At 41.3% G+C, this 26765-nt stretch overlaps 2 protein-coding genes across 5 annotated transcripts in view; one reads left to right on the top strand and one right to left on the bottom strand.

Moving 5' to 3' along the window:
- Positions 1–348: 348 nt before the first annotated feature.
- LOC110534422 (choline transporter-like protein 1) lies at positions 349–17337 on the bottom strand. 2 transcript variants are annotated; one of them, XM_021619281.2, is made up of 16 exons: positions 17030–17337; positions 16538–16627; positions 15452–15594; positions 13926–14062; positions 13718–13811; positions 13432–13601; positions 12608–12697; positions 12028–12176; positions 8397–8583; positions 5889–6057; positions 5402–5558; positions 2862–2945; positions 2561–2698; positions 2139–2375; positions 1268–1348; positions 349–1137 (listed from the first exon to the last, which is right to left on the bottom strand). In XM_021619281.2, exons 1-16 carry the CDS (start codon positions 17051–17053, stop codon positions 1111–1113), a joined length of 1977 nt encoding a protein of 658 aa, XP_021474956.2. In that variant the 5' UTR covers positions 17054–17337; the 3' UTR covers positions 349–1110. The 2 variants fall into 2 exon arrangements, with proteins under 2 accessions (XP_021474956.2, XP_036789444.1); XM_036933549.1 differs by lacking the exons at positions 16538–16627; positions 17030–17337 and adding an exon at positions 16104–16239.
- A 3758-nt stretch (positions 17338–21095) lies between these two features.
- LOC110533174 (palmitoyltransferase ZDHHC5) overlaps positions 21096–26765 on the top strand; it is a 39712-nt gene continuing 34042 nt past the window's right edge. The window contains exon 1 of one of the 3 annotated variants that reach the window (XM_036933551.1): positions 21096–21208. The gene's annotated coding sequence lies outside the window, so the exon portion shown is untranslated. Of the gene's footprint in view, positions 21209–26144; positions 26603–26765 lie in introns of those variants that run through there. The other 2 variants (XR_005034198.1, XM_036933550.1) reach the window with 2 other exon arrangements.

The raw sequence follows: 26765 nt of genomic DNA on the forward strand, positions 1-26765 counted from the left end.
GGTTGAGAGAATCCCAAAGAGTGTGCAAAGGTGTCATCAAGGCAATGGGAGGCCATTTTGAAGAATATGTCCTCTATTTTAATTTGTTTAACACATAGCACCTATGGAATTATTTCATTGTTTTGATGTATTCACTATTATTCTACAATGTAGAAAATAGTACAAATAAACTCTTGAATGAGTAGGTGTGTTCAAACTTTTGACTGGCACTGTGTGTGTACATGCATGGGTATTTTGTTTGAATGTTTCTCCCTGTGTGGATATCTTAATGACATCCAGACACAAACCCACGTCCCTATTCGACCTGATCATCGCTTGCCCCACAGCTCTCACAATCACAGATGGACATTTTTTTTTGTCATTGTCGTTTTATTTCTCTGCATAAAAACATTATCCAAAACATTCTGGGTTAAAACTCTGTTCGCATTCATGAATAGAGATACAGTTATAGGGAATCACTTTTTCTATGGATACAGTATTATAAACTCAAATCAGGAGTAATGACTCAATATTACCACAACATAGGGATTTTCAGTTATGGTAAACATTGGAAGATGGCTTTTGATTTCTCCAAAATGCTAACTTTTTGAAAATGTCTTCTATTCCATAAAGGAAATCTTTCAACAGGGTAAAAATACATTGAGGGGGTGGAGTTCTCCCACAGAGAAAAGTGCCTGTTGATCATCTGTTATGCAAGTTAGTCGTCACAATTGTATTAGATGTACCAACGCAGCATTAGAAGAGTCCATGATCCTCATTACCACAACCTAAAAAGACATTGATATACAAAAACACTTGTGGTGTACAATATTAGTAGTTTAAAAAAAAACCCAGTGATGTCATGATGCATTTGAATCTCTCACACAACACTTCCACACACAACAAGCTAAACTACAGAACACCAACTCTACAGCCTGTACAATAGCACAAAACTACATTAACAATATCCTTGATGGATGTGTAACAAAAAGATATTGTGCTTAAAAAAAAAAAAAAGCTTTCATGTTAAATGTGCCATAAATTAACAAACAGGTTATCAGAAATATTGTAGTCGTGGGACTGGAGTAATATCATGGAAACGTTAGGAATGCCTTTTGTCTTCTGGTTTGGTCAAGCAAAAGTCCCTCCTCCATGAGTCTACAACAATAAACAAATGGAGTGTTAATCTTTACTATTGTCTTCATCAGCACCATCATTTTGGGTGTATGACTCTAGATTATGGAGGTAAATGAATGTATTCTCTGTTGGAAAAGTTTTGTTAACTCACCATGGACTTCATCTCAGCACCGTCTCCATCTGCCTCGGGCCGATCCCTTCCCGCCATATTCTTACTGTTCTCGACAAACTCCTAAAGAGGGAGAAGAGAGAGAGAGTGACTGTGTTGGGCGTCGAGATAACAAGGCGAGTCTGGTGTAATACGTGCATAATCACTATTCACCATATAGAAATGTAGCCAAAGTAGCACAGGGTAAAAACAAAGGCTATGTTCCATTAGCCACATTAGCATACCAGTTAGAATATACGGTGTGATACATTGGAATGTTAGTGTGGATAATGGAACAGAGACATGTACGTACCGATTCTCCACCTTCTACCAAAAGGCACAGTATGAATTTAACAACGGTGGAAACTCCCTCTAGCCAACGATTACAGCAGAGAGGAAAAGGCGACGTGAGATGTATAACTGGGCCCAACATTTGTCTTCTCCAGCAGATGGTGTTTTTCGTTTTTTTTTTTTGTCGCTCATCAAGCTAAGAGTTTTACGAAGTCAATGAGGGTAGAATTCAAGAAAATGAACGACTTATTTACTACGTGAGGATTATTTGATCAAATAGAAGTTTCGTAACGCTTAGGTTGTTACGATTGTACTGATTTAAGTGGGACACGTGACATCATGACAACGTCAAGAAAAAACATGTTATATCGGCGTTGTGCCTGTTGTTCACGAGCCTGATCTTGCTATGTCCCGACTGCTTTTTGAACACATTTATTTTCATTGTTAGAGCGGCCACTTGAGTATCTGATCAATATGATGGATTATCTGTGATTACACCAGTCCATTCCTTAGAAATCCATGACATGTGGAAAATCTCCCACCCACCATAATCTCCCACCCACCCACCCACCCTTCTCCTCACCATGAGGGCCTTGTCCATGTAGAACTCTCGGCCGGGGCTGCCGTCGTTGTGCTTGGTGTCCACGGCGAAGCAGAGGAAGAGCACGTCCACCACGATCTCAAAGACGGACAGGAAGCAGTGGGCCACCAGCCAGGAGAACAGGCAGACGATGAGCAGGGGCAGCACCCACACCGTGTAGTCCCGCTGGTAGTTGAGCGACAATACGCCGACGAACGCAGTGCAGGAGACGATCAGTACCTGGACACACACACACACACACGGATGAAGAGACAGATGGAGAGAAAGGAGGGAGGGAAAGAGAGAAAGAGACAAAGATAGAGAAAAAGACAGAGACAGATTGAATTGTATTAGTATGCTTGTAAAATACACACAAAATGAACTGACAAACAATCCTAAAATGGCGTCGCTGTACGGCCGATTACCTTTCCCAGGAAGAGGACAAAGTCCCCCACGGTGTTGATGGTGGCCACTCTGAGGGCATTCTCTACCAGGATGACGAAGGCGTCACGTGCCGACGTACAGAAACTGGTGCTGTTGATCGCTGTCGCCGTGTACGCGTTCTGTGGTGAAAACAGACAAACAAGAGACAGAAGTATCATCAATAACAATGTGTGACCGCTGTCCTCTTGGAACAGGTCTCCCTTGTCAAATAGATTGTTGTCAATGATGTGACTTAATCAACATCTCAGATGACAATCAATCTGATTCTGATCGAACACTTACTTGATTCAGGTACATTAGACACTTCTTCAGGCACCACAAGCAGCAGATGCAGGATTTCAACATACAGCGAGCACAGGCATTTTCCTACAAACAGAAAATACACTGAGCTTTAGTTCTCCGCCCATTGTCTGGCTTGACAAACTGGTGGTTGGTATAAGTGAAAGCGAGAATGTTTAAAAACGGCATATCAGCCACGTGAAGAGTTCATTCTGTTCCAGAGCAGCACTGGGTGGGATATACCTACTACTGTATGTAGTGCACACGAGCAAACGCCCTCAAACTCTTCAGAAAAGTATCCTAAAAGACCCCGACTCCTAACATTCATGCCCACTACGTGAACACCCTACTACGGCCCTCTATCAATGGGGGCCCGTCCTGAGTGCTTTATGGACGGTTTAAAATATTTTGATGACTCTCCGGTGGTTTTTTGATACTTCAGCACAGGAAGAAAAAAAAATCTGAGAACACGCCCACAGTCTTTTAAACAGACACAGGTGAGTAGAGATTGGTGGGATGGGTGAAGAAATGTTACTTGTGTACAGTTTATGGCAATCTCCTGTTTTCTTTATCTATAGTACTTATGTTTAACTATATTTAGTACATTTACTCATTTCTACTGTATGTTGTAGGGTTAAACAACGTGAATCAAGATTGGTTAGTATTCCTTAATGCCCTGTTGACAATGGCACTAAAACTACTGAGAGCGGAGTCATTACAGAAAATGCTCTGTTAATATATATATATTTTAATAAACAAATTATTTAAAAAAACTTTACTTAACTAGGCAAGTCAGCAAAGAACAAATTCTTATTTACAATGACGGCCTACACGGCCAAACCCGGACGACGCTGGGCCAATTGTGCGCCGCCCTATGGGTCTCCCAATCATGTCCGGTTGTGATACAGCTTGGACTCGAATCAGGGTGTCTGTAGTGACGCCTCTAGCACTGAGATGCAGTGCCTTAGACCGCTGCACCACACAGGAGCCTTCATATTTAATGCATTATTGTTTGATTGATTATAATCTGGAGCTGGAGTCTATTAGTATTTTGATCGGAAGCATTTCAGAGTGTTTGCAGTAAAAAACAAAACTATTCTTTACAGTTTCGACTTTGCGCTCTCTCTAGATATTGCTTCCTCAAGCAGTCTGGAGAGCAGTTCCTGTGCTCTGTGCCAAACACCACTTCATGTGGACATAACTTCTGCATGGTCTGTATCACAAAGTACTGGGATAGCAAGGACCTGTACCAATGTTCACTGAGTCAGGAGAAATTCTACAGACGACCTAAGCTTTGTGTCAACACAACCTACAAAGAGGTTGTAGAGAATTTTAAAAGGATGAGAGACAAAGGTAAAGATGAGTCCCATTCCAAACCCGGAAATGTGCCCTGTGACGTCTGCACTGGGATGAAGCGCAAGGCCCTGAAGTCCTGCCTGGTGTGTCAGACCTCTTACTGTGAGACTCACCTGGAGCCTCATCAGATAGCCTCACCCTTAAAGAGACACAAACTGATCGACCATGTGGAAAACCTGGAAGACAGGATCTGTAAGAAGCATGACAGACTCCTGGAGCATGACCAGACATGTGCGTGTCAGTTCTACACTGAGGCAGACCACAAGACTCATGACACTGTCCCTATAGAGGAAGAGTGACAGCAGAGTGTGTGCAGTTCTTCAGTACTCTGGTGTGCTCCATTGAGAAAAGCCAAGCTGAGCTTGTTGAGGTGATTGAGGAGAAGCAGAAAGCAGTAGAGGCGCAGGCTGAAGGGTTCATTAAAGAGCTGGAGCAGGAAATCCCTGAGCTCAGTGTTTACAGCGATCTGTGTGTGGGGACTGTGAGCTGGAGAAGACACCGAATAAAGAGATGGAGAAGCTGCCTGAAGTCAAACTGAAGAGAATTCAGCAGTATGCAGTGGATGTGACTCTGGACCCTGATACAGCACATCACAAACTCATCCTGTCTGAGGATGGAAAACAAGTAAGACGTGGAGACATACCACAGAAACTTCCAGACAATCCAAAAAAGGTTTGATTGTTATGCCATGACCCTTGAAAAGGATGGTTAAGGGGAAGACTGACTGGGATGTAGGAGTGGCCAGAGTCCTTTGACATGTGGAACAACTTCCAGGGCTCTCTGAAATGAGATGTTCCGGTCCCCTTTGGTTAGTTCAGAGTAATAGACGTCTCCCGACTGTAGTTGACAAATGTTTTTCTTCATATGTTTTGTAACGTTGTATATGTTTGACGTATTTATGCAGGAATCATCTGTAAAAGAGACCCTAGTCTCAGTATGAAAAAAATATATATATATATATTAAGGTTATAATGTAGAGAACAATGTAATGATTCTATGTGTGATTCTATGTGATTTATAATGACATGGTGCAAAGAAAACTACGTTTTGACATTCATTTCGTTGAACCCTTTTGAACTGCCCTGTTTTTCTCAACACTCTAGAGCAGTACGCGGACACCCTACATACTCTGCCTTTGAACCGATTGTGGACGTAGGTGACTGGGCTGAATGAGATAAAGGACGTACTTTTCCTTTCAGCTGGTTGTGGATGTAGGTGAGGATGAGGCGAGGGATCTCCACCAAGGTGATGATGAAGGAGCCTTTGGCCACAGTGCCCAGGTGGTAGCGGGTCAGACACAGCATAGATGACACGATGGGGGTCATGGGCAGCTCAGATTTATTCCTGATGTCCACCGCGGGACAGAGGAAAAGAAGAGTTGGAAATAGTCAAATTAACTGATACAGGACAGACTTGGGTTTAAATAGTATTATCCGTACAAATGGACCAATAAAGCAGGCACTGTACTGTAGCTAAGATTGATGTACTTTGCACTTTTGGGACAATTCCATTGGTTCAAATGCACCAGGCAAGCTCAATTAAGTGCAGCTAATGTATTTGACAGAATTTTTAAAAATATTTTGGACTCAGGTCTGATACGGGATATTTCCAAGTGAACACATCACAAGCATGCCGTTACATCTACTACATTTCATCACAACACTCTCTCCTGACCTTGTGAAGTAGTAGGTGACCACAGCTCCGGCCACGGTCATCTGCTGGCAGGCCAGGATGAACTGACTGATCCAGATGAGGCCCACAGCGTGGTACCACACCATGTACTGGAGTGGGCCTGATATACGATACTCCACCAGCCCTGCCTCTTCACTCTGCACTGGGCTACCTGTAGGGGCACACAGCTAAGGTCAGGGGTCAACCTTCTCGTTCTTGACAGGGTTCCATACAGCCAGGTTTAGGGGTAGGCTGATCTCCTCTGATCTGCCAGGCATTCACAGATCACGATTTTGTTCCTGGAAAGCTCCTGGTAGATTTTTGGGGTGAAAAATATTTTAACTCATAAATTGGAATCAAATATAAGACAGCAAGATGACACCATTTTGCAACAACAAACACTGCAGCACGGATGACTTTGATGGACCCTATTTTTTAAAATGTGATCTAGTTTGTCGAACTCTAATCTGAATAACATCCAGGAACAGATAAAAAGGTCAGGCAGAAGGAATTAGTAGGCAGACAAATTTGACAAAAACATGACGCTTTGTTGCAATTGAGGCTTCTCTGGTGGTGGTCTTGTTGATGAGGGAGATCGTGAATGTAGTGGGTATATTTCATAGACTTGGTCTTTGACTGTGTGCCCGAGCTGCCACCCACAGCACCAGACTGACCCAAGAATCTAAATAAGAGTTGGCGTCGAGTCATGCCACTTCTAGCCATGCGCTTTCATTTCCAAAATGTCCCATGAGTGTGTTAATCACATAGAATTAGGATGGACATAAACCTTATGTTGGTCAACCATGGTTTGCCAGCTCTGTGATAAGATAGTGTGTAAAAAAATGCATGTGAGGAATTTATCTGCACTGTATGCGTGTTAGCTAGCCAGACAGTAGGTAGAGGAATGTTTCCATAAATGTTTCTAATTAACTGACAATATGCCAACATTCCATTCAAACAATGATGTCAATCCACAGTCCTACACTGGCTCAAATCAGTTGATGATGGGCCTTAGACAAGTTGTAAACGCAACAAGTACTGATATTAAGCATGGTTACAGGCACACAATAAGATGATTATGGTGGACAGATTAATGCAGTGAACAAAAATATAAGCGCAACAATTACAATGATTTTACTGAGTTACCAGTTCAAATAAGGAAATCAGGCAATTTAAATAAATTAATTAGGCCCTAATGTATGGATTTCACATGACTGGGCAGGCTGGCGTGGTTAAACGTGGTCTGCGGTTGTGAAGCCGGTTGTAAGTACTGCCAAATTCTCTAAAACGACGTTGGTGGCGGGTTGTGGTTGAGAAATGAACATTAAATTCTCTGACAACAGCTCTGAGTGGACATTCCGGCAGTCAACATGTCAATTGCACGCTCCATCAAAACTTGAGACATCTGTGGAATTGTGTATAGTGACAAAACTGCACATTTCAGAGTGGCCTTTTATTGTCCCCAGCACAAGGTGCACTTGTGTAATGATCATGCTGTTTAATCAGCTTCTTGATATAACACACCTGTCATGTGGATGGATTATCTTGGCAATGTAGAAATGCTCACTAACAGGGATGTAAACAAATTTGTGCACAACATTTTTGACAAATAAGCGTTTTGTGCGTATGGAGAATCAAGATAGTCATGTAAACGTGGGGCGGCAGGGTAGCCTAGTGGTTAGAGCGTTGGACTAGAAACCGGAAGGCTGCAAGTTCAAATCCCCGAGCTGACAAGGTACAAATCTGTTGTTCTGCCCCTGAACAGGCAGTTAATTGAAAATCATTGAAAATTCATTGAAAAGTCATTGAAAATAAGAATTTGTTCTTAACTGACTTGCCTAGTTAAATAAAGGTAAAAAAAAAACACCTTACTCTGCTTATGTCCATTCTCTGCCTACTGCCGTAATCTGTTTAATATTCAATTATTTAGTGTGCATGTAAATGTACTCATAATAGCACTCTAAGAAAACAAAATCAGACATTTATGGTCCGTTTACATATATTTGAGAGGCTATTTGAACAGACTGTTTGAACAAACACTTAGAAATTGTATTTATATGACAATATTGTTGGTTGACAATAATTCCATTACACAATATCTGATGCCTTACTTTTATTTTCTACTTTTATTTTCCTGCATATGTAAAACTGGTTTTGGATTTCTCCCTGACCAAGTTGGCTGCCATTTTCACCCCATTATGGAACTTTGAGGGTTCATGACATAGCCCATTAAGTAATTGAATAGGATCTACATGGTTAATCACCACATCACTAGCAGGATGAAGTGAACCAAACGCTCCATACGTACAGTATCCAAACTTTCAATAGTGACACAAGTCCACTTCCTTAATCTTTTACAGGGCATAAAATAATTGGAACTAATCTGAAAAGAAATATGGTATCCTCACCAAAACGGTCTATTTAGATGTAAATATCTTGTTGAAAAGGTGAAAATAAAGACATTAACAAAAATGTCCTTCACAACGTGACAAAGTTGTATTCTATTCTGACCTGCGGTTCCGAGGAAGAGGAGCACACCGAGCCAGGACACCCAGAAGAGCATGAGGCTGAGGAAGGTCCAGAAGGGCTGCAGGGCCAGCAGAGGCAGGTGAGTGAACACCTTGCCCGCCACGTGGAACAGGGTGATGGTCAGTGCCACGCGCTTCCTCATGAAGAACAGCAGCAGCAGCAGGATCACCTGAAAATTCACAAGGCTACTTTTCAATTTGCTAGTCAGAATTTTAAAAAAAGTCTGCCAAGCCCTCTCCCACTAGAATAAACAATATGCATCTTCTAGTTTCCTATTGATGGGACAGGCACAAAGTAAACAGTGACAGGGAAACACTGATGGCAGGTACAGTCTGACACGGAAGTTACGTTATGACAGTCTGCCGTCAGTCTCGCCTCCCGGTACGTGTGGTAAGTATGATTTGTGTGCGCTGTGGATGTTTGCAGTCACATTTCTTTACATGGAGGATGGGGAGAGGATGATGCTTCTTTATGGTCTGCGAGTTCATTTCGGGGATCTAGAGTGTGACCATTTCACTCGCATGTGCACCTATAAATAGATGAGTGAACTGAAAAAGTAAAGCATGAGCACATTCCTGCTGTAGCTACACTCAAGGGTATTGTCATTCTGTTTCATAGCTGACAGCTAATCACACAAAGAACCATAGATCTTATTCCTATGTAAAGAAATACATACAGTGCCTTGCAAAATTATTCATCCCCCTTGGCATTTCCTATTTTGTTGCATTACAACCTGTAACTTAAATGGATTTGTATTTGAATTTCATGTAATAAACAAACAAAATAGTCCCAATTGGTGAAGTGGAAAAAAATATATAAAACAATAACTTGTTTCAAATAATAAAAATATGGAAAAGTGGTGTGTGCATATTTAAGCTAAGTGTCACATGATCTCAGTGTGTGTAATATATATATATAAAATATACATCTGTTCTGAAAGAGTCTGCAACACCACTAAGCAAGGGGCACCATGAAGACCAAGGAGCTCTCCAAACAGGTCAGGGATAAAGTTGTGGAGAAGTACAGATCAGGGTTATAAAAAATATCAGAAACTTTGAACATCCCACAGAGCACCATTAAATCCATTATAAAATAAATGGAAAGAATATGGCCCCACAACAAACCTGCCAAGAGAGGTCCGCCCACCAAAACTCACAGACCAGACAAGGAGGGCATTAATCAGAGGGAACAAAGAGACCAAAGACAACCCTGAAGGAGCTGCAAAGCTCCACAGCGGAGATTGGAGTATCTGTCCACAGGACCACTTTAAGCCATACACTCCAAAGAGCTGGGCTTTAAGGAAGAATGACTAGAGAAAGGCCATTGCTTAAAGAAAATAATAGGCAAACACATTTGGTGTTCACCAAAAGGCATGTGGGAGACTCCCCAAACATATAGAAGAAAGTACTCTGGACAGATGAGACTAAAATTGGCCATGAAGGAAAATGCTGTCTGGCGCAAACGCAACACTTTTCCTCACCCCAAGAACACCATCCCTGTGGGGAAGTTTTTCCCATCGGCAGGGACTGGGAAACTGGTCAGAAGTTCTTGAGGGAAACCTGTTTCAGTCTTCCAGAGATTTGACACTGGGACGGAGGTTCACCTTCCAACAGGACAATGACCCTAAGCACACTGCTAAAGCAACACTCGAGTGGTTTATGGGGAAACATTTAAATGTCTTGGAATAGCCTAGTCAAAGACCAGACCTCAATCCAATTGAGAATCTGTGCTATGACTTAAAGATTGCTGTACACCAGCGGAACCCATCCAACTTGAAGGAACTGGAGCAGTTTTGCCTTGAAGAATGGCAAAACTCCCAGTGGCTAGATGTGCCAAGCTTATAGAGACATACCCCAAGAGACTAGCAGCTGTAATTGCTGCAAAAGGTGGCTCCACAAAGTATTGACTTTGGGGGGGTGAACAGTTATGCTCCGTCTTATTTGTGTCACAATAACAAATATTTTGCATCTTCAAAGTGGTAGGCATGTTGTGTAAATCAAATGATACAAACCGCCCCCCCCCCAAAAAAAATCCATTTTAATTCCAGGTTGTAAGGCAACAAAATAAGAAAAATGCCAAGGGGGTGAATACTTTCACAAGCCACTGTAGAATCCAAAATATCCCACCTCGCACACAGCAACAGTGCCTGGACCACATCAACAGTGCCTGGAGTGCGGTGCACACTGAGTGAAGTTCTGAAATATTCATTTTTAGAAGTGCACAGACACAGAAGTTGGTTGAATTTACCCAAAAATGTACTAGTGTGACTTTGTCCTCGTGTTTTTGGGCTATTTACATCGTTTTGTTCACATACACTAGGTTGTTCAACTGCTACTAGCACAAGGATGTTGGAGAATCTTAGCTCTCAGACAAACGGAAATGTGAATCCCAACATTACCACGGTAAAAGCCCGTGGCAGCTGAAAATGTTTGTCTCAGATGTGAGTCATATATTAGAGGGTACATTGATTGTACTTTATTGAGCATGGAACACCCCAAAAACATTTTATTCATAAACTTTAGAGTAATTTCTTATCATAAAACACTCTTCTTCAAATAATTTAATTTTGGGCTCCTTGTAAAACATGTCAGCGTAGAGGTGTGAATTTGCACGTCCCAGGTAATGTAGCCTAAGTGTTAACGAGGAGTCAAAATCAACTTAGCCTTCATATACAGTGTAACAGCCACCATTCATTTATTTTTCAAGATAATGTGGGCATTGGGCTATTTACATTTTTCTATGTGAATAAAATACATAATTTGACGAACAAACATTGTGGCATTTCATAGCTGGCAGTAAAACTGCAAATAAGACTTCAATCTCAAGAGGAAACAGGTTAAATGTAAAAAACTATATAAATGGTATTTTACTTAGAAAATTGTCCTGATCATATAGGCTTAGGCCTGGACAATATCCAAAACTACTAACAATACACTGAATTCATACATTTGTCATTTAAAATTATAAAATCACGTACACACAATACCACAACAAATTTTCCAAATTTGGAAGTTACATTTGATAAATTATTCAATCATTTTGCTGTGTATTTCAAGGCATTAGAATGTACCACAGGCCAGCAAAATATAGGTTGTTCTGCAACAACAACAAAAAATAGCAAACCTAGGGGGGCAAGTCACCCCGGAGGGGGGGGCCTGTATGGGTACATTTTCTATTTGTCTGGCTACTTCAGGTACTTGTGGAAAACACTGATTCGGAATGGTGGGGCGGCAGGTAGCCGCGCGGTTAAGAGCATTGGGCCAGTAACCGAAAGGTCGCTGGTTCAATATCCCTGAGCCCACTATGTGAAAAATCTGTAAGAGTGTCTGCCAAATGTCTCAAATGTAAATGTGGGTCAGGTCATTTCTGTCTGTATTACAGAAGAAACTATGGCTTTTATAGTTGCAAGACACATTTTTGCAAAAGCGTTGGTCATGTTTTCCAGTTTTCCAGACTTAAAGCTTGCCTGTCTGTCAACATCAGGCTTTTTCTTGTTACTGAAAGAGCAAATACTTGATAACACAGTACAATTATAAACCCTCCATGCACTCTCACAACACACCGTACCCATATAAAACAGGAATCACACATGGCAACAAGCACACACACGTACCGTGAAGACAGTGGCAAAGATGGCGTAGACCAGCAGAGCTTGGACGTTGTCTGTGGCCACCTGCTGTTGGGGTGTTGGGGAGGTACCAGTCTGGTCGGTCAGATTCGTCCTGTGGTCCACGTAGAGCCACCACAGAACCCCGGTCCCACCTGAAACACACAGTTCATTTGGCTCCTTGATTTTCATACTGCTACTACTTCTTATTGAGCTCCCTACAATGATTATCTGGAGAGCAGTTGAAAAAAAACATTATCCGGAGAGCAGTTGAAAATACACATTATCCGGAGAGCAGTTGTAAAACATTATCTGGAGATAGTAATTCCTCACTGCAGGGACAATGGATTGTGAGGAGAGAGGCTCATTCTGGTCCATGCTCAGTTTTTGCAGTGTGTTTTTGCAAGCAATCTAATTTTGTGAGGTAAAATTGATTTGAACTCACATTTCACAATCTGACCTAATGGTTGGTGACCTTTTAGGCTTTAAAATAGAAATGTGCTATAATACATGTTTATTCATACATTTTTAAGCACTGCAGAATGAAGGAAGAGACGTTTGAGAGCCAAATGAACGGGAAGCTTACCTATAGAGCCCAGAACCACGAGGGCGGTGAGGATCCAGACCAGCACGACAGAGATGTAGCGAATCACCACCATCAGGATTATGGAGAGGACTACAAACAGAGGAGGATATAAATAAAAGAAATGAAATGATGCCATTGTCATGACAAAAATTGCCTTATTCTTGTACAACGGCTATATTTATTGAAACATAAGGCATAATTGTGTGATGTTTCATGTACATTTAAGGGGGGGGGCGGGGTGGCACGACTACTTCTTTTGGATGCCAGCGCTCTACAGTGCAACCTTCTTACTCGTATATGCGCTTAAATATTTTTGCTGTGTGACCTGGAATTTTCATTTAGGAGCACCAGTGCGCCTAGAATGAAAATCACCCAGGTGATAATTGTTGCAATAATTAGGCAACTTCACGGCACTGTAGCCCGAGTGCAGATTCATGACTGTCATGCTTGCACTATTACTACAAAGAAAACAGCTTATTACCGCAAATATTCTCCATTGTGCTCCTACATTTCTACGTGTGCTCCTAAATCTCTCTCCTAAATTTCTGTGTGCTCCTAAATGTTTCTACTTAAAAAAAAACATTTAAAAGGTCAGCGTAGAGCCCTGGATGCCGTCAGCTCTCCTGGAGACATTTCCTGTTATCATTTCCTGACCGTGTCCCAGGAAACACAACTTTCTAGGTGGAGAGCAGAGGCCTCTTTGGCACAATTAAATCAGGCAGTATACAGAGAGAGAAGTCATTTAGGATATTACACTATAATGCTTTACGAGGCTAGACAGCAGACAACTAAAACATAAAATGCCACTTTAGGATATACAGTACCTAGAGCCAGCACGCACAGGCCCATGATGATCTCCTTGCTGGCCATCACCCCGGCAATGACCCTGTGCAGCATGCTGTTGTCACTGACGAAGGTGACGAAGGCCTCAGCGAACTGGGCATAGCAGGAGATGTCCACGGGAGTGCAGCGGTGGAACACGGGGAGAGAATTACTGCACAAGGGCAGAGGATGAGGAAATGATATCGTCAGCATAGTCTCGCTAGTGTCATTATATTTACTCGCTGTCGACTCGACACTGGTAAAAAAAAAAAAAAAAAAGGACTGTACCTTGGTGGCACGGGGAGTTTGGGGCACTTTTTGGATCTCTCTCCGTGGCTTGGATACTTGGAGACTGGGATGTCGTACGAGCAGAGCTCCGACCCTATGTAAAGAGGAGAAATGGGAAATAAACATTGTGTAATTCATTCATCCACACTGTGGAAACGACCAATGAATACATGCATAAGGTACGGATGAGAGCAGGAGGAACGTTCACCATTTTGCAGTGCAAACTTTTTGACGTCAGTGTACGTCTTGAGCTCTATGTCTGGACACCTGGACACACAGAGAGCCATGGACTTGATCTTCCTGTTCAGGATGTCAATGTTGCAAGGGTCTAGGAAGAAGACATACCTGGAAAAGGACAAAGAACAGGACCTCAATAAGGATGGAGGGAAGTAGAGAAACATCCTGAAAAGAGAGCGAGATGGAGTGCATTTGTCAATGGCACATGCTCCTTGAAGGAAGCCAAGGGCCCAAGTCAAGTCAGACAGAACTAAACATCTGCACATTTGAGTAACATCCTTGAATGTTCTCTTCCATCTTGCAATACAATAAATTGCACATTTTCCTAAGTATATTTTCATAGTAGACTTTGGGATGTAGGTTGAGTAAAATGTGATGTGGGATACAGCTTATCAAACAGTCAAATCTCTGTAGCCAAAACGCCCCTGCTGCCCCTCACTCAAAACGTCAATGGGCATACCAGCCCAGCTTATGAAACAAAGCCCATTGTCTCATTGAAACTGTTCCTAGAGACTGCTAGAATGGAAACTTACTGGACGAGCAGCTCAAAAAAAGTTGAATCGTGTTTGAATAATTTATTCAAATATATTCAACAACAAAAAAAGAACACGGGCGTGAATTAATGCAGAACACTGCTGCACTCAGGCTGCATGTGAAATGGCACCCTATAACCTAGTGCACTATTATTGAGCCCAGCTCTGGTCAAAAAGAGTGCACTATATAGAGAATAGGGTGCCATTTCAGACCCACATCAGTCTTTTCTGACCACATTTAGAGTAAAGTGTCTTACAGTAACACCCTGTGCTAGCAAGCCAATTAAGCAATAAGGCACGAGGGGATGTGGTATATGGCCAATATACCACGGCTAAGGGCTGTTCTATCACACGACAACACAGAGTGCCTGGATACAACCCGTAGCAATGGTATATTGGCCATATACCACAAACCCCCGAGGTGCCTTATTGCTATTATAAACTGATTACCAACGTAATTAGAGCAGTAAAAATTAAATGTTTTGTCTTACCCGTGGTAAATCAGCATTCAGGGCTCGAACCCCCCAGTTTATAATCCTCTGTAACCCACTGATCTCACTGGTTAACCCATCAACAAAACAAATGAGCATCCAGGCTTTAACAGGCCTAGCATCAGATGAGCAAGAAAGTATAAGTGGCAAACTGGATTACCAAATTATGAAATCCGTGTTTGTGCACCGGTAATGTTAAATGGCGCGTGTTAAACTACCACAAAAAAGGCTTGTCGATTGTGGGGAGGAAGGGGGAGAGAGTTAGCCTGGTTATATCACACTGAACAATGGCGAAGGCCACATTCTGTCTGGTTTAACCAGGCTAGGAGAGAGGAGTCATAACCTGCTGAGCCTACATTGTCATGGGAGTGGACAGCTCAACCAAAACATTGTTATTATTTTCCAATTACATGATAGGCTAATAACTGGTAAGCATCCATCTCGAGATGTTCCACATTTCCAACGCAACTTACTTGTTGTCGGTCTGATCCCGGCCACTGAGCTCGACCCCCTCGATCTTGCTATTCTTCTGACCGCAGGTGTTACCGTAGCTGTCGTAGCCAGAGATGAGCCTGGATGCAGCTCCCGTGGAAATGGAGAAACCAGCGATACAGGCCTACAGGGGAAGCAGCTTCCATTAATAACGATATCATCACCATCATGACAATGCACAAAAAAAATATTGGGGTAGCACTGAACTATGCTGGTAAATACAATAATCAGTATGTAGTGCCTTTTGCTTAAAAAAAACAAAACACAAGGTTGTCTCCCACAATGTTTTGGTTCCAAATTCAAGTTGCAGTTGGTGAGGACAGAGAGGAAGAGGCGAAGCGAGGGGGACCCAAAGTCTGTCTTCTCCAGCATGTAACTTGTGTCAAATGTCATTAACAAAAAATGTTATGGCTTATTTGCTACATGTCTTATTTGCTCGAATATACGTTTTGTAATAATTAGGTTGTTATGAATGTACTTCTATAATGAGGCCACGTTACATCCCGGCAACTATTAAGAGTCGTGTCTGGTAGTCACTAATTAACACAGACACAAAGTCATAACCCCGCCTATTTCTACAATTTATCTTTTTCAAATGTGATTTTAAACCTCATCCTTAACCACACTACTAACCTTATGCCCAACCCTAATCCTTAAATTAAGACAGAAATACAAATGTTTGTCTTCATTAATTTTTACGATACACTTTGTGGCTGTGGTAACTTGTGCCCATTCACACGCGTATCTGCCCCCTCATTGGCTAGAATGGTCCCACCTGATCTTGCCTCCTCTTGACTGCTTTCCATTTTTGAAGACATGTATTTTCATTAGAGCCGCCACTGGTCAATATAATGGATAATCTGTGGTGAGGAGCAACTGAAAAAATGTCCAGTCGACTGCAGTCGAAAGTTCATGACATGGTTGTTGTAAAAGTCATGCAGTCTACATGCAGTCCCAAATCTGACACTTTTTATAACAACGTGACCAGGGTTAGTTAACGTCTTGACAAAAGCGATCCGCTCAAACGCGCCCATGGTCATCTACAAAGAAATCACAGTCAAACTCACCATTCCGATACAGAACAATGCGAATATGATGAGCCATGGAATATCCGTGCAGCTTCGATCCTCCAATGGTTTCCACTCGCGCTGCTTTTGCTAACAAATAAAAATGACAAACAATCAAAAATTGTCATCTGTGAACACCTGGTGCATGCGCGAAACTGTTTTAACCTGGCGTAATTTCTAAAAAAAAAAAAAAAAAACTCAAATCAGTTTCACACACAGCAACTACTGTACTGTAATTGAGTAAATAATTTACTTTCACCCAAATTAACACGCACGCGTCTTTTTACACACGGAAGTAACCCGTTGTTTAAAACGTAAACAACTATGGCTAACTACATATAGTACAGACAACGCCTCTAACGATCTGCAGTCGACAACAACGTGTACGTAGCTAAATGGATATCCCAAACAGATAATGTTAGCAACTTATCTGGTAAATCCAAAAATGTCTAACTAGTTAGTTTTGGCTTAAATATCCCGAACCCCGATTACCTCTGAACTGCCACAGCATCCCATTGTTAACAGGCGATTTAGGGAGTGACTGGAACTCTCAAAACACAACAATCGTTTAAGTTTCAAGTGCCCGCCTCACTTCCTTGCCTGTATTTTACACTGCGCTTCTAAACAGATTAGTTGTTAATCAAACTCTTCCCCTCAGCTGCATCCATGGCCTCTATTGATAATATGGAATAGTTCGCAAGGATGTATATGCATATCCTACTTTTTTACTGCAGGTAAAAAAAATGTAAAAAAAGCAGGAAGAGTTCAACTTTCCTTGCGACCGAGGCGGAAGTGTCGCTGCAATCACACGTTTTTTATAATATTATTTTTGTGGCACTGGATACTCTTTCACTGTAGGCTATACGTTGGACGCAATGGTACCCCCACTGAAAACCCATAGACATTAAAACCGTGAAAACCCCAAAGAGCTTATTGCAGACATTCACCTTATGGAAATAAATGTTTCTATTCAAAGTCATGTTCTTTTGACATGAATACAAGTTGCAGAATTTGCTAACGCCTTTAAATAAAACGTGTTTTTTAAAAGTTTTTTTTAAATGTTAGGGTGTTGGTGGACACAGACTTTTGTTATCCAAGAAACAAATGTGCTGTTGTTTATTTTGGCAAATAAAATCTTTCAGCTACTATAGGGCATAACAAAAGCACCATAAACTTCCACCAGAACCTCAGTGACAATGGCACTGACCATCCAGAGCCATTTGTAATGAGCATACCAAAGTCAACTGACAATTCAGTGTGAAAGGGAATTCTAATCCCACTGCCCTGAGTGATGACAGCATCTCATGATTTCATTCTGAAGCATAACACTAATCGCTGATGATTCACACAGAAACATCGCCTGGTTGCTGTCTCCGTTCTGCTATTAGATAGAATGTTCATATTTGAAGATTTCCGAAAGGCCAGTCTCTTTGGCAAATGGCAGGAATGTCAAGGAGTGGAATGTTAGCTAAAAAGACTGGTATCCAGACTAAAACAAACATGGTGACATTTTTTTTTTCATTTACAACTGCAACCTGGCCAAGATAAAGCAAAGCAGTGCAACACAAACAACAATACATAGAATAAACAAACGTACAGTCGATAACACAATAGAAAAAAATGATATACAGCGTGTGCAAATGAGGTAAGATTAGGGAGGTATAGGCAATAAATAGGCTGTAGTGGCGAAGTAATTCCAATTTAGCAATTAAACACTGGAGTGATAGATGTGCATCAGATTAATGTGCAAGTAGAGATACTGGGGTGCAAAGGAGCAAAAAAATAAATAACAATATGAGGTAGTTGGATAGGCTATTTACCGATGGGCTATGCACAGGTGCAATGATCTGTGAGCTGCTCTGACAGCTGATGCTTGAAGTTAGTGAGGGAGATATGAGTCTCCAGCTTTAGTGATTTTTGCAATGGTGGGTAGTATATGGGGCTTTGGTGGCAAAACTGATGGCACTGTGATTGACTGCATCCAATTTGCTGAGTAGAGTGTTGGAGACTATTTTGTAAATGACATCGCCGAAGTCAAGAATCGGTAGGACAGTCCGTTTTATGAGGGTATGTTAAGCAGTATGAGTGAAGGATGCTTTGTCACCAAATAGAATACAAACTAACACTCAATCTACTAGCTCAATTTATCAACCTCTTATTCACAGATCTAGGACAACATATCATATTTTGCAATGACCTGTAGGCTAGTGGTAAGGCCCGCAAAATGTTTCGATTGTTTAGAAAAACAAAACACAACCACGTTTTTCACATCTATAATGTCTCTCATTTTTTAAATTGATGGTTGTATAAAAATATTAGAATGCAAGTTGTTAAATTGATAGACACTGTGAGACAGCCCTTAAACTCAAAAAGTGCAGAAAATGCCTTCCTGGGGGGGGGAATGGGCCACATAAACTGATGTAATCCAATATTGCAACAAAAATTTGGAATACAAGTAGTCAGTTGTCTGCCCTACACACACAAACAAATATCATTACAATATCATAATGCATCTTGAAGACTTGTAAAGACTATACTATGGGCGTGAATAAATACTATGAATATCTATGATAAATGTACTTTCCTGGCCATAATAATGCTTTTGATGTATATAATTTGAGTAATACCTCCCCCGAGTGGTTAATTTGGAGAGCACCCCGACACCAGATAAGTTGGCTACATTTATGAGATTGTGGGTCTGTTTCCCACCCAGATCAAGCCCACTCAGTAGTTTGTGTCCGGGAAACCAGCAGCAAGTAAGACTTACTCTTGACGTAAAGTCGCAGTTTAGCTGATGTTTTAAGTTTTAGTGAACTTTAAAATGCATTTTGCAACTGTCATCTGAATACAAAAAAATGTAATAAAAAAAGTACTTTTTATTCTATATGATAGTGTTGTGTAGTTGTTCCTTTCTGTTGTGTAGTTGTTCCTGCTTGGAGAGTTCTTCCCGTTGTATGGTTATATACAGTAGTGCTGTGTAGCTGTACCTGTTGGTTCTATAGCTTTCTCTGTTTTTGTTGTGGCAGCTGTTTAGCTTCTGTTATCATCCTGAAAACCTTGTGAAGACTTACAGAAAATGTTTGACCTCTGTCATTGCCAACAAAGGGTATATAACAAAGTATTGAGAAACTTTTGTTATTGACCAAATACTTATTTTCTACCATAATTTACAAATAAATTCATTTAAAATCCTACAATGTGATTTTCTGGATTTTTCTTCCTCATTTTGTCTGTCATAGTTGAAGTGTACCTATGATGAAAATTACAGGTCTCTCTCATCTTTTTAAGTGGGAGAACTTGCACAATTGGTGGCTGACTAAATACTTTTTTGCCCCACTGTATGCAAGAACACATACACAGTTCTGACCTTCACAAAACCTCACCATTCCATTGTACAATGAGCCCGTCCTCGTATAGCTCCAGCCACCATCCTCCTATGACGTACACACACGCACATACAGCACATACATACACATACGACTTTAATCAAGACATGATCAATCCAAAAAATAATATACATTTGAGTGAATTTAGGATTCTTATTGGTATGTTTATTCTCATAAACTGTACACTGTAAAGCTATTCTGAGAGAGAATAATTGACAGGTTGTATAGCAAAGTATAGCGCTTTTCCAGATGCTCAAATCACTTTACATAGTAAAATGGCAAAAGTAGTGCACTATATAGGGAATAGGGTGCCTTTTGGGAGTCTACTCTGACTACAGTGACTTTTATTCAGGTAGGCCTAAACACTATACTGCGTCCCAAATGGCCATATTCCCATAGGGCTCTGGCCAAAAGTAGTACACTATATAGGGAATATAGTGCCATTTGGGATGCGTATTGACTGAGTGTACAAAACATTATGAACACCTGCTCTTTCCGGTGAAGCCAGGTGAAAGCTCTGATCCTGTCACTTGTTAAATCCACTTCAATCAGTGTTGATGAATGGGAGGAGACAAGTTAAATAATTATTTTTAATGGAGACAGTTGAGACATGGATTGTGTATGCGTTCCATTCAGAGGGTGAATAGGCAAGACAAAAGATTTAAGTGCCTTTGAACAGTGTATGGTAGGTAGTAGGTGCCTGGTGCACTGCATTGAGTGTATCAAGAACTGCAATGCTGCAGGGTTTTTCATTCTCAACAGTTTCCTGTGTGTATCAATGGTCCACTCCCCAAAGGACATCCAGCTAACTTGACACAACTGTGGGAAGCATTGGAGTCAACATGGGCCAGCATACCTGTGGAATACTTTCGACACCTTGGGGGGGGGGGTGTATATCCAGTCACTGTGACAGGCTGTACTTGAAAACACACAGTCTTTTATATGAAATACTAATTCAATAGCCTAATGTATTCAAGCGGGTCGAGGCCCAGAATGGGACATTTACACTAGGAAACAGCATTGCTCTGTGAAACATCGGAAGCAAATCATATTCAATGGAGGGAAAGTGAGAGAAGTGGAATGGGCCGCTGCGAGCATGGGCAAGGGAGCAGAACAAGGCGGGGCTAAAGTTGGGGAAAGCTGAACTTTATTCGAATCCTCTGCGATTTTGCGACACGAGTGACAAATCGAAGCTCACCATAGCAGAAGACAGAGGGCACAAACATGTCATTGAAAAATACTGTCGGCTGCAACTGTGTTAAAACCCGGTTTCAAAAAGTGTACAGTAAGTGTATATTTTGCATTTGTGAAATGATTTTGATGTGATGTGAAAGTAGAGGGCTTTATGTTTCTACAACCGTACTGCATTTGGCTTTTTTTGGCTTCCAGAACCCAATTCACCTCTAAACAGAACATGCAAGGTCCTTGGACTATAAAGACAAACGTTAGGCTCCCTTAGTCCATTATTGGGCTAACATACTCCCGGCTTGAGCCGTAATAAAATGTACCTCTGCCCCGTGATGGTTGTTATGTCAGCCACGGTTCTTAGTGAATAATCAGAAAAGCTGTCTATGAACTGTTTATAATCATCTCTAAGGATAATGACAACATCAAATCAAATCATGACACAGGCTACTTTATGAAGGCTATCCGGAATTCCCTTTGGTGTCCCCACACAGTCAGATATCTTTCGAAAAAGCTGAGACGACATTAACTTGATGAGTTCCCTGAAACTGCACAGTGCTACAATTACATAGCAATGTCGTTACATTGCAGCAGAAAGCCTTCTGTAGCGGTCGTGGCCACGATTCTGTTTTGAACCACAAGATTGCAGCAAACATCTCTGAAACGGGAATCCAACGCTCGAGCAGGCACCTGCACTGACACCGTGATCCAAACCACGGGGGTGTGTTTCTTCAAAAGTGGAATAGATAACAGACATTGTAGCGTTTTCACATGCATGTCTTCTTCATGCATATTGTTTATCTTCTAATATAAAGTTATGTATTGGAGCAATTGGTGAACACACCTACTATTTTTTTTAAACTTTGTATGCCCTACTCGTGTGTGTCTGTGTATTAATTTGTTTACTAACACACACGTTTATCGCTTTCCTTCGCCGGCATGTGGAAGCATTGCTTAGGCATGTTCATCCTGGAGATCCATTTTGTTATCCGTTTTCTCCCCTCTTTTGGATTTACTCTCTGTGCCAACTACCAAAAAGTTTACAGTACACCCCCCCCTCCTTTCTCCCCCCTGCTCTCACACACACACACACACACTCCCTCTCTCACACACTCTCGCTCCCTCTCCTTGTCTCACACTAATGCACACCATTAGAAATCATTTGTCAGCCACCTATCCTAGTGTTTCCCCTATATTCAATTAGCAGTATTTTTTTTTTTTACATATATAATTTTGGGGATAGTAAAACGTATTATGTGTCAACTTAAATGACTAATGTCAGATTTAAATGACGTAGAAAAGATAAAGGAGCTATATACAGTTGAAGTTGGAAGTTTACATACACCGTAGCCAAATACATTTCAACTCGGTTTTTAACAATTCCTGACATTTAATCCTAGTAAATATTCCCTGTTTTAGGTCAGTTAGGTTCACCACTTTATTTTAAGAATGTGCAATGTCAGAATAATAGTAGAGAGAATGACTTATGTCAGCTTTTGTTTCTTTCATCGCATTCCCAATGGGTCAGAAGTTTACATACACTCAATTAGTATTTGGTAGCATTGCCTTTAAATTGTTTAACTTGGGTCAAACGTTTCGGGTAGACTTCCACAAGCTTCCCACAATAACTTGGGTGAATGTTGGCCCATTCCTCGTGACAGAGCTGGTGTAACTGAGTCAGTTATGTAGGCCTCCTTGCTCCCACACACATTTTCAGTTCTGCCCACAAATTTCCGATAGGATTGAGGTCAGGGCTTTGTGATGGCCACTCCAATACCTTGACTTTGTTGTCCTTAAGCCATTTTGCCACAACTTTGGAAGTGTGCTTGGGGTTATTGTCCATTTGGAAGATCCATTTGCGACCAAGCTTTAACTTCCTTACTGAGGTCTTGAGATATTGCTTCAAAATATCCACATCATTTTCCTCCCTCATGATGCCATCTATTTTATGAAGTGCACCAGTCCCTCCTGCAGCAAAGCACCCCCACAACATGATGCTGCCACCCCCGTGCTTCCCGGTTGGGATGGTGTTCTTCGGCTTGCAAGCCTCCCCCTTTTTCTTCCAAACATAACGATGGTCATTATGGTCAAACAGTTCTATTTTTGTTTCATCAGACTAGAGGACATTTCTCCAAAAAGTACAATCTTTGTCCCTATGTGCAGTTGCAAAGTTGCTTTTTTTATGGCGGTTTTGGAGCAGTGGCTTCTTCCTTGCTGAGTGGCCTTTCAGGATATGTTGATATAGGACTTGTTTTCCTGTGGATATAGATACTTTTGTACCCGTTTCCGCCAGCATCTTCACAAGGTCCTTTGCTGTTGTTCTGGGATTGATTTGCACTTTTCGCACCAAAGTACGTTAATATCTAGGAGACAGAATGCGTCTACTTCCTGAGCAGTGTGACGGCTGTGTGGCTGCATGGTGTTTATACTTGCGTACTATTGTTTGTACAGATGAATGTGGTACCTTCAGGTGTTTGGATATTGCTCCCAAGGATGAACCAGACTTGTGGAGGTCTGCAATGTTTTTTCTGAGGTCTTGGCTTATTTCTTTTGATTTTCCCATGATGTCAAGCAAAGAGGCACTGAGTTTGAAGGTAGGCCTTGAAATACATCCACAGGTACACCTCCAATTGACTCAAATTCTGTCAATTAGCCTATCAGAAGCTTCTAAAGCCATGACATCATTTTCTGGAATTTTCCAAGCTGTTTAAAGGCACAGTCAACTATGTAAACTTCCAACCCACTGGAATTGTGGTACAGTGAAAATCAGGTAAATCATCTGTCTGTAAACAATTGTTGGAAAAAATATCTGTGTCATGCACAAAGTAGATGCCCTAACCGACTTTCCAAAACTATAGTTTGTAACAAGACATTTGTGGAGTTGTTGAAAAACCAATTTTAATGACTCCAACCTAAGTGTATGTAAACTTCTGACTTCAACTGTATGTTTTAATAAGATCATATTTGATAACTAACATCCACCAAAATAAAAACTAGACAGTCAGGGAGAATCTAAAATTCCAAAAATGTCACGGCATGGGGTCCACATTAATTTTTCCAAAGTTTGAGTCACTCAGATGGCTTATGTGATGTTCTTATGCTATTGCAAAATGTGTAGAATTGCAGGAAATCGGTTTTAAAACTGCAATTTTTTTCTCTCAGCCCCATGACAAAATGTATAGAATTGCAGGAAACTAGGTTTGAAAGTAACAGTAAAGTCAAAATCACACTTTTAAAAGTTACTATTCTGTTAACTCATACAAAAATGTTGTTGTCTAGTTCTATACTTGTTTTGTGGCCAAAGCATACATTTGAGAAAAATTACTTCAAAAACCTCACATCAATTTTTTTTTTAAAGTTTGCTATTTCTTCAGAGTATGATGTAATACCCCTTGACATTAAAACCAGTAGATAGTGACAGCGCTGACATCATCCACATATTCCTATGGAAAACTCCCGATGGCGCGTGAAGCTGGAAGTATTTTATTTTTAAGCGTGCCATATTGCTGAATGGGGCTGAACGGCACCAAAGCATCACTAAGGATCATGGTGAAAGTGTCCGTAACTAGCAAAGTATCATAGTTGATGTAGTCGTTTCAGTCTTTTATTTATTTATTTTTTGCAAGTTTTTTTGCAATTTTTTGCAAGTATTTTTTGCGGAGCTCGTGAATTAAAACTACAGACCGGACACTGGGGGCCTGGTAATCAGCGGTATAGAGGATGAGCTAGCCAATCAGCAGTCTACTTGCATTAATATTTTTTATGACGGTATAGTCCACACCATTCTGTTGTTGGGATATGCCTACACCATTCCAACACAGAAAAGCTGCTTTTTCCCAAAAAAATTGGAATTATTTGACTCTTATTGTAAGTAATTATAGGTCATATTTCATAGAAATCTGGAAACACTGGGAAGTTACTTTAAAAAACAATATTTTGTCTCTAAGGCAAAGAGGGAGGGACCCCCCACACTAACCATGCCACCACTGCATACAAAATCCTAGGGGAAACACTGTATGCCATTGTGTGTGATTTCATTAGTGCGATTCAGATTTGTTTCATTATGTCTGGTGGTGCTGCAGCAGATGTTGGTCAACTTAGTGTATGTATGTATGTGAGCTTTGTGGGAATATGTGTGTGTGGAGAGGAGGGGTAGGCTGGGCTTATCCAAAACTCCTGCTGTCGCTTTAATCCCCCTCTGGCGTGTGTGTGTTTACGGGCCCACACACACACTGAGACAGTACACACACGCAAAACACACAGTATTTAGTATGTCAGTGTGTCAGAGGGTTTTTAAACACCCCCCCTTTCAGTCAAGGCCTACCTGTCAATCATGGAGTAGGAATAGCCAGGCTGAAACCACTTACCCAATACATACCGGATTGTATTCGAGTGTTGGGAGTCAAAATATGGTTATTTATTTTGGAAGAGTATCTTGTATGGACATTGACTGACCATCATGATCAACAAAGTAAAAGCACATGACATGATGTATTGGTCTTGAGCTCTACTGATGAGTGGGCAAGTTTGTTTTGCATGGCCCGGTGTCCCCTGTGTGGAGATTTAATTTAAGGAAATGGTCTAATTAATCAATCATTTTAGGAGGTGTGGTATTTGGCCAATATGCCACTAGTGCCTGGATACAGCCCTTAGACGTGGTACATTGGCAATATACCGCAAACACCTGAGGTGCCTTACTGCTATTATAAACTAGTTACCAACGTAATTAGAGCAGTAAAAATACATGTTTTGTCATACCCATGGTATAGGGTCCGTTATAAACTGTTCGAGCCCTGCATGCTGATTGACACACAGCCGTGGTATATCAGACCGTATACCATGGGTGTGACAAAACATTTATTTTTACTGCTCTATTTACATTGGTAACTAGTTTAAAATAGAAATAAGGCACCTCGGGGGTTTGTGGTATGGCCAATAAAGCACGGCTAAGGGCTGCGTCCAGGCACTCTGCGATGCGTCGTGCGTAAGAACAGCCCTAGCTGTATGTCGTATATTGGCCACATACCACATAATGTACACGAGAAACTCCACTTCTTGGTTGACAGATAAACTTTCCAATAGCAAGGAAGGAGGCGGGACTTCAATATCTTCTCGGAGAGAGGTTCGTGGACATCTGCGCTTGGTTGGTCCTGAAAATATGTATCGGCTTCGGGCATCTCAGTATAATCTACCTGCTGCAATCGTTCGTGTCTTCGATTAAAAAAACGCCTAGACGTTATGTAAACACATGCACCGAAGCCATCGACCAGTGATAACGAACAGCTTTAGATACTTATCTTTTAGGCGTGTACTGTACCGTAATGGAGAAGGAAAATGTAGCTATCTAGCCAAATTGCTAACACGGAGGACCCAACACCAAACCTTCGTATGGAGATTAAAACGGGTATCATCAATCTAATCTATCAACGGGGGACATTCAACCGTTTTGGGATTTATTCACTCAAGGAGCCGGTGTGAATCCACATAGCTACAGGTAAATGGTTAGCCAGGTTTGTCAAAATGCTGTTGTGAAAATGAAACCTAGAAGCTAACTTAATGTTACTGTAGCTTTGCAGGCTAAAGGTGGTATCCAAACGTTAGCTGGCTAGGTAGCTCAAACGCTCAGGTGTTGCCACCAAGCTAGCACAGTTTCCAAG

Source organism: Oncorhynchus mykiss, chromosome 10, assembly GCF_013265735.2.
Source record: "Oncorhynchus mykiss isolate Arlee chromosome 10, USDA_OmykA_1.1, whole genome shotgun sequence".
Classification (NCBI taxonomy): domain Eukaryota; kingdom Metazoa; phylum Chordata; class Actinopteri; order Salmoniformes; family Salmonidae; genus Oncorhynchus; species Oncorhynchus mykiss.

Bases quoted from the DNA above. Each gene is read 5' to 3' on its own strand.
- LOC110534422 (XM_021619281.2), bottom strand. From the start codon at position 17,053: ATGGGATGCTGTGGCAGTTCAGAG. The intron at 14,063-15,451 runs GTAAGTTGCGTT...GTCCTTTTCCAG, and splicing joins CGGGATCAGACCGACAACAA to GTATGTCTTCTTCCTAGACC. The intron at 13,812-13,925 runs GTGAACGTTCCT...CTCTTTACATAG, and splicing joins AAAGTTTGCACTGCAAAATG to GGTCGGAGCTCTGCTCGTAC.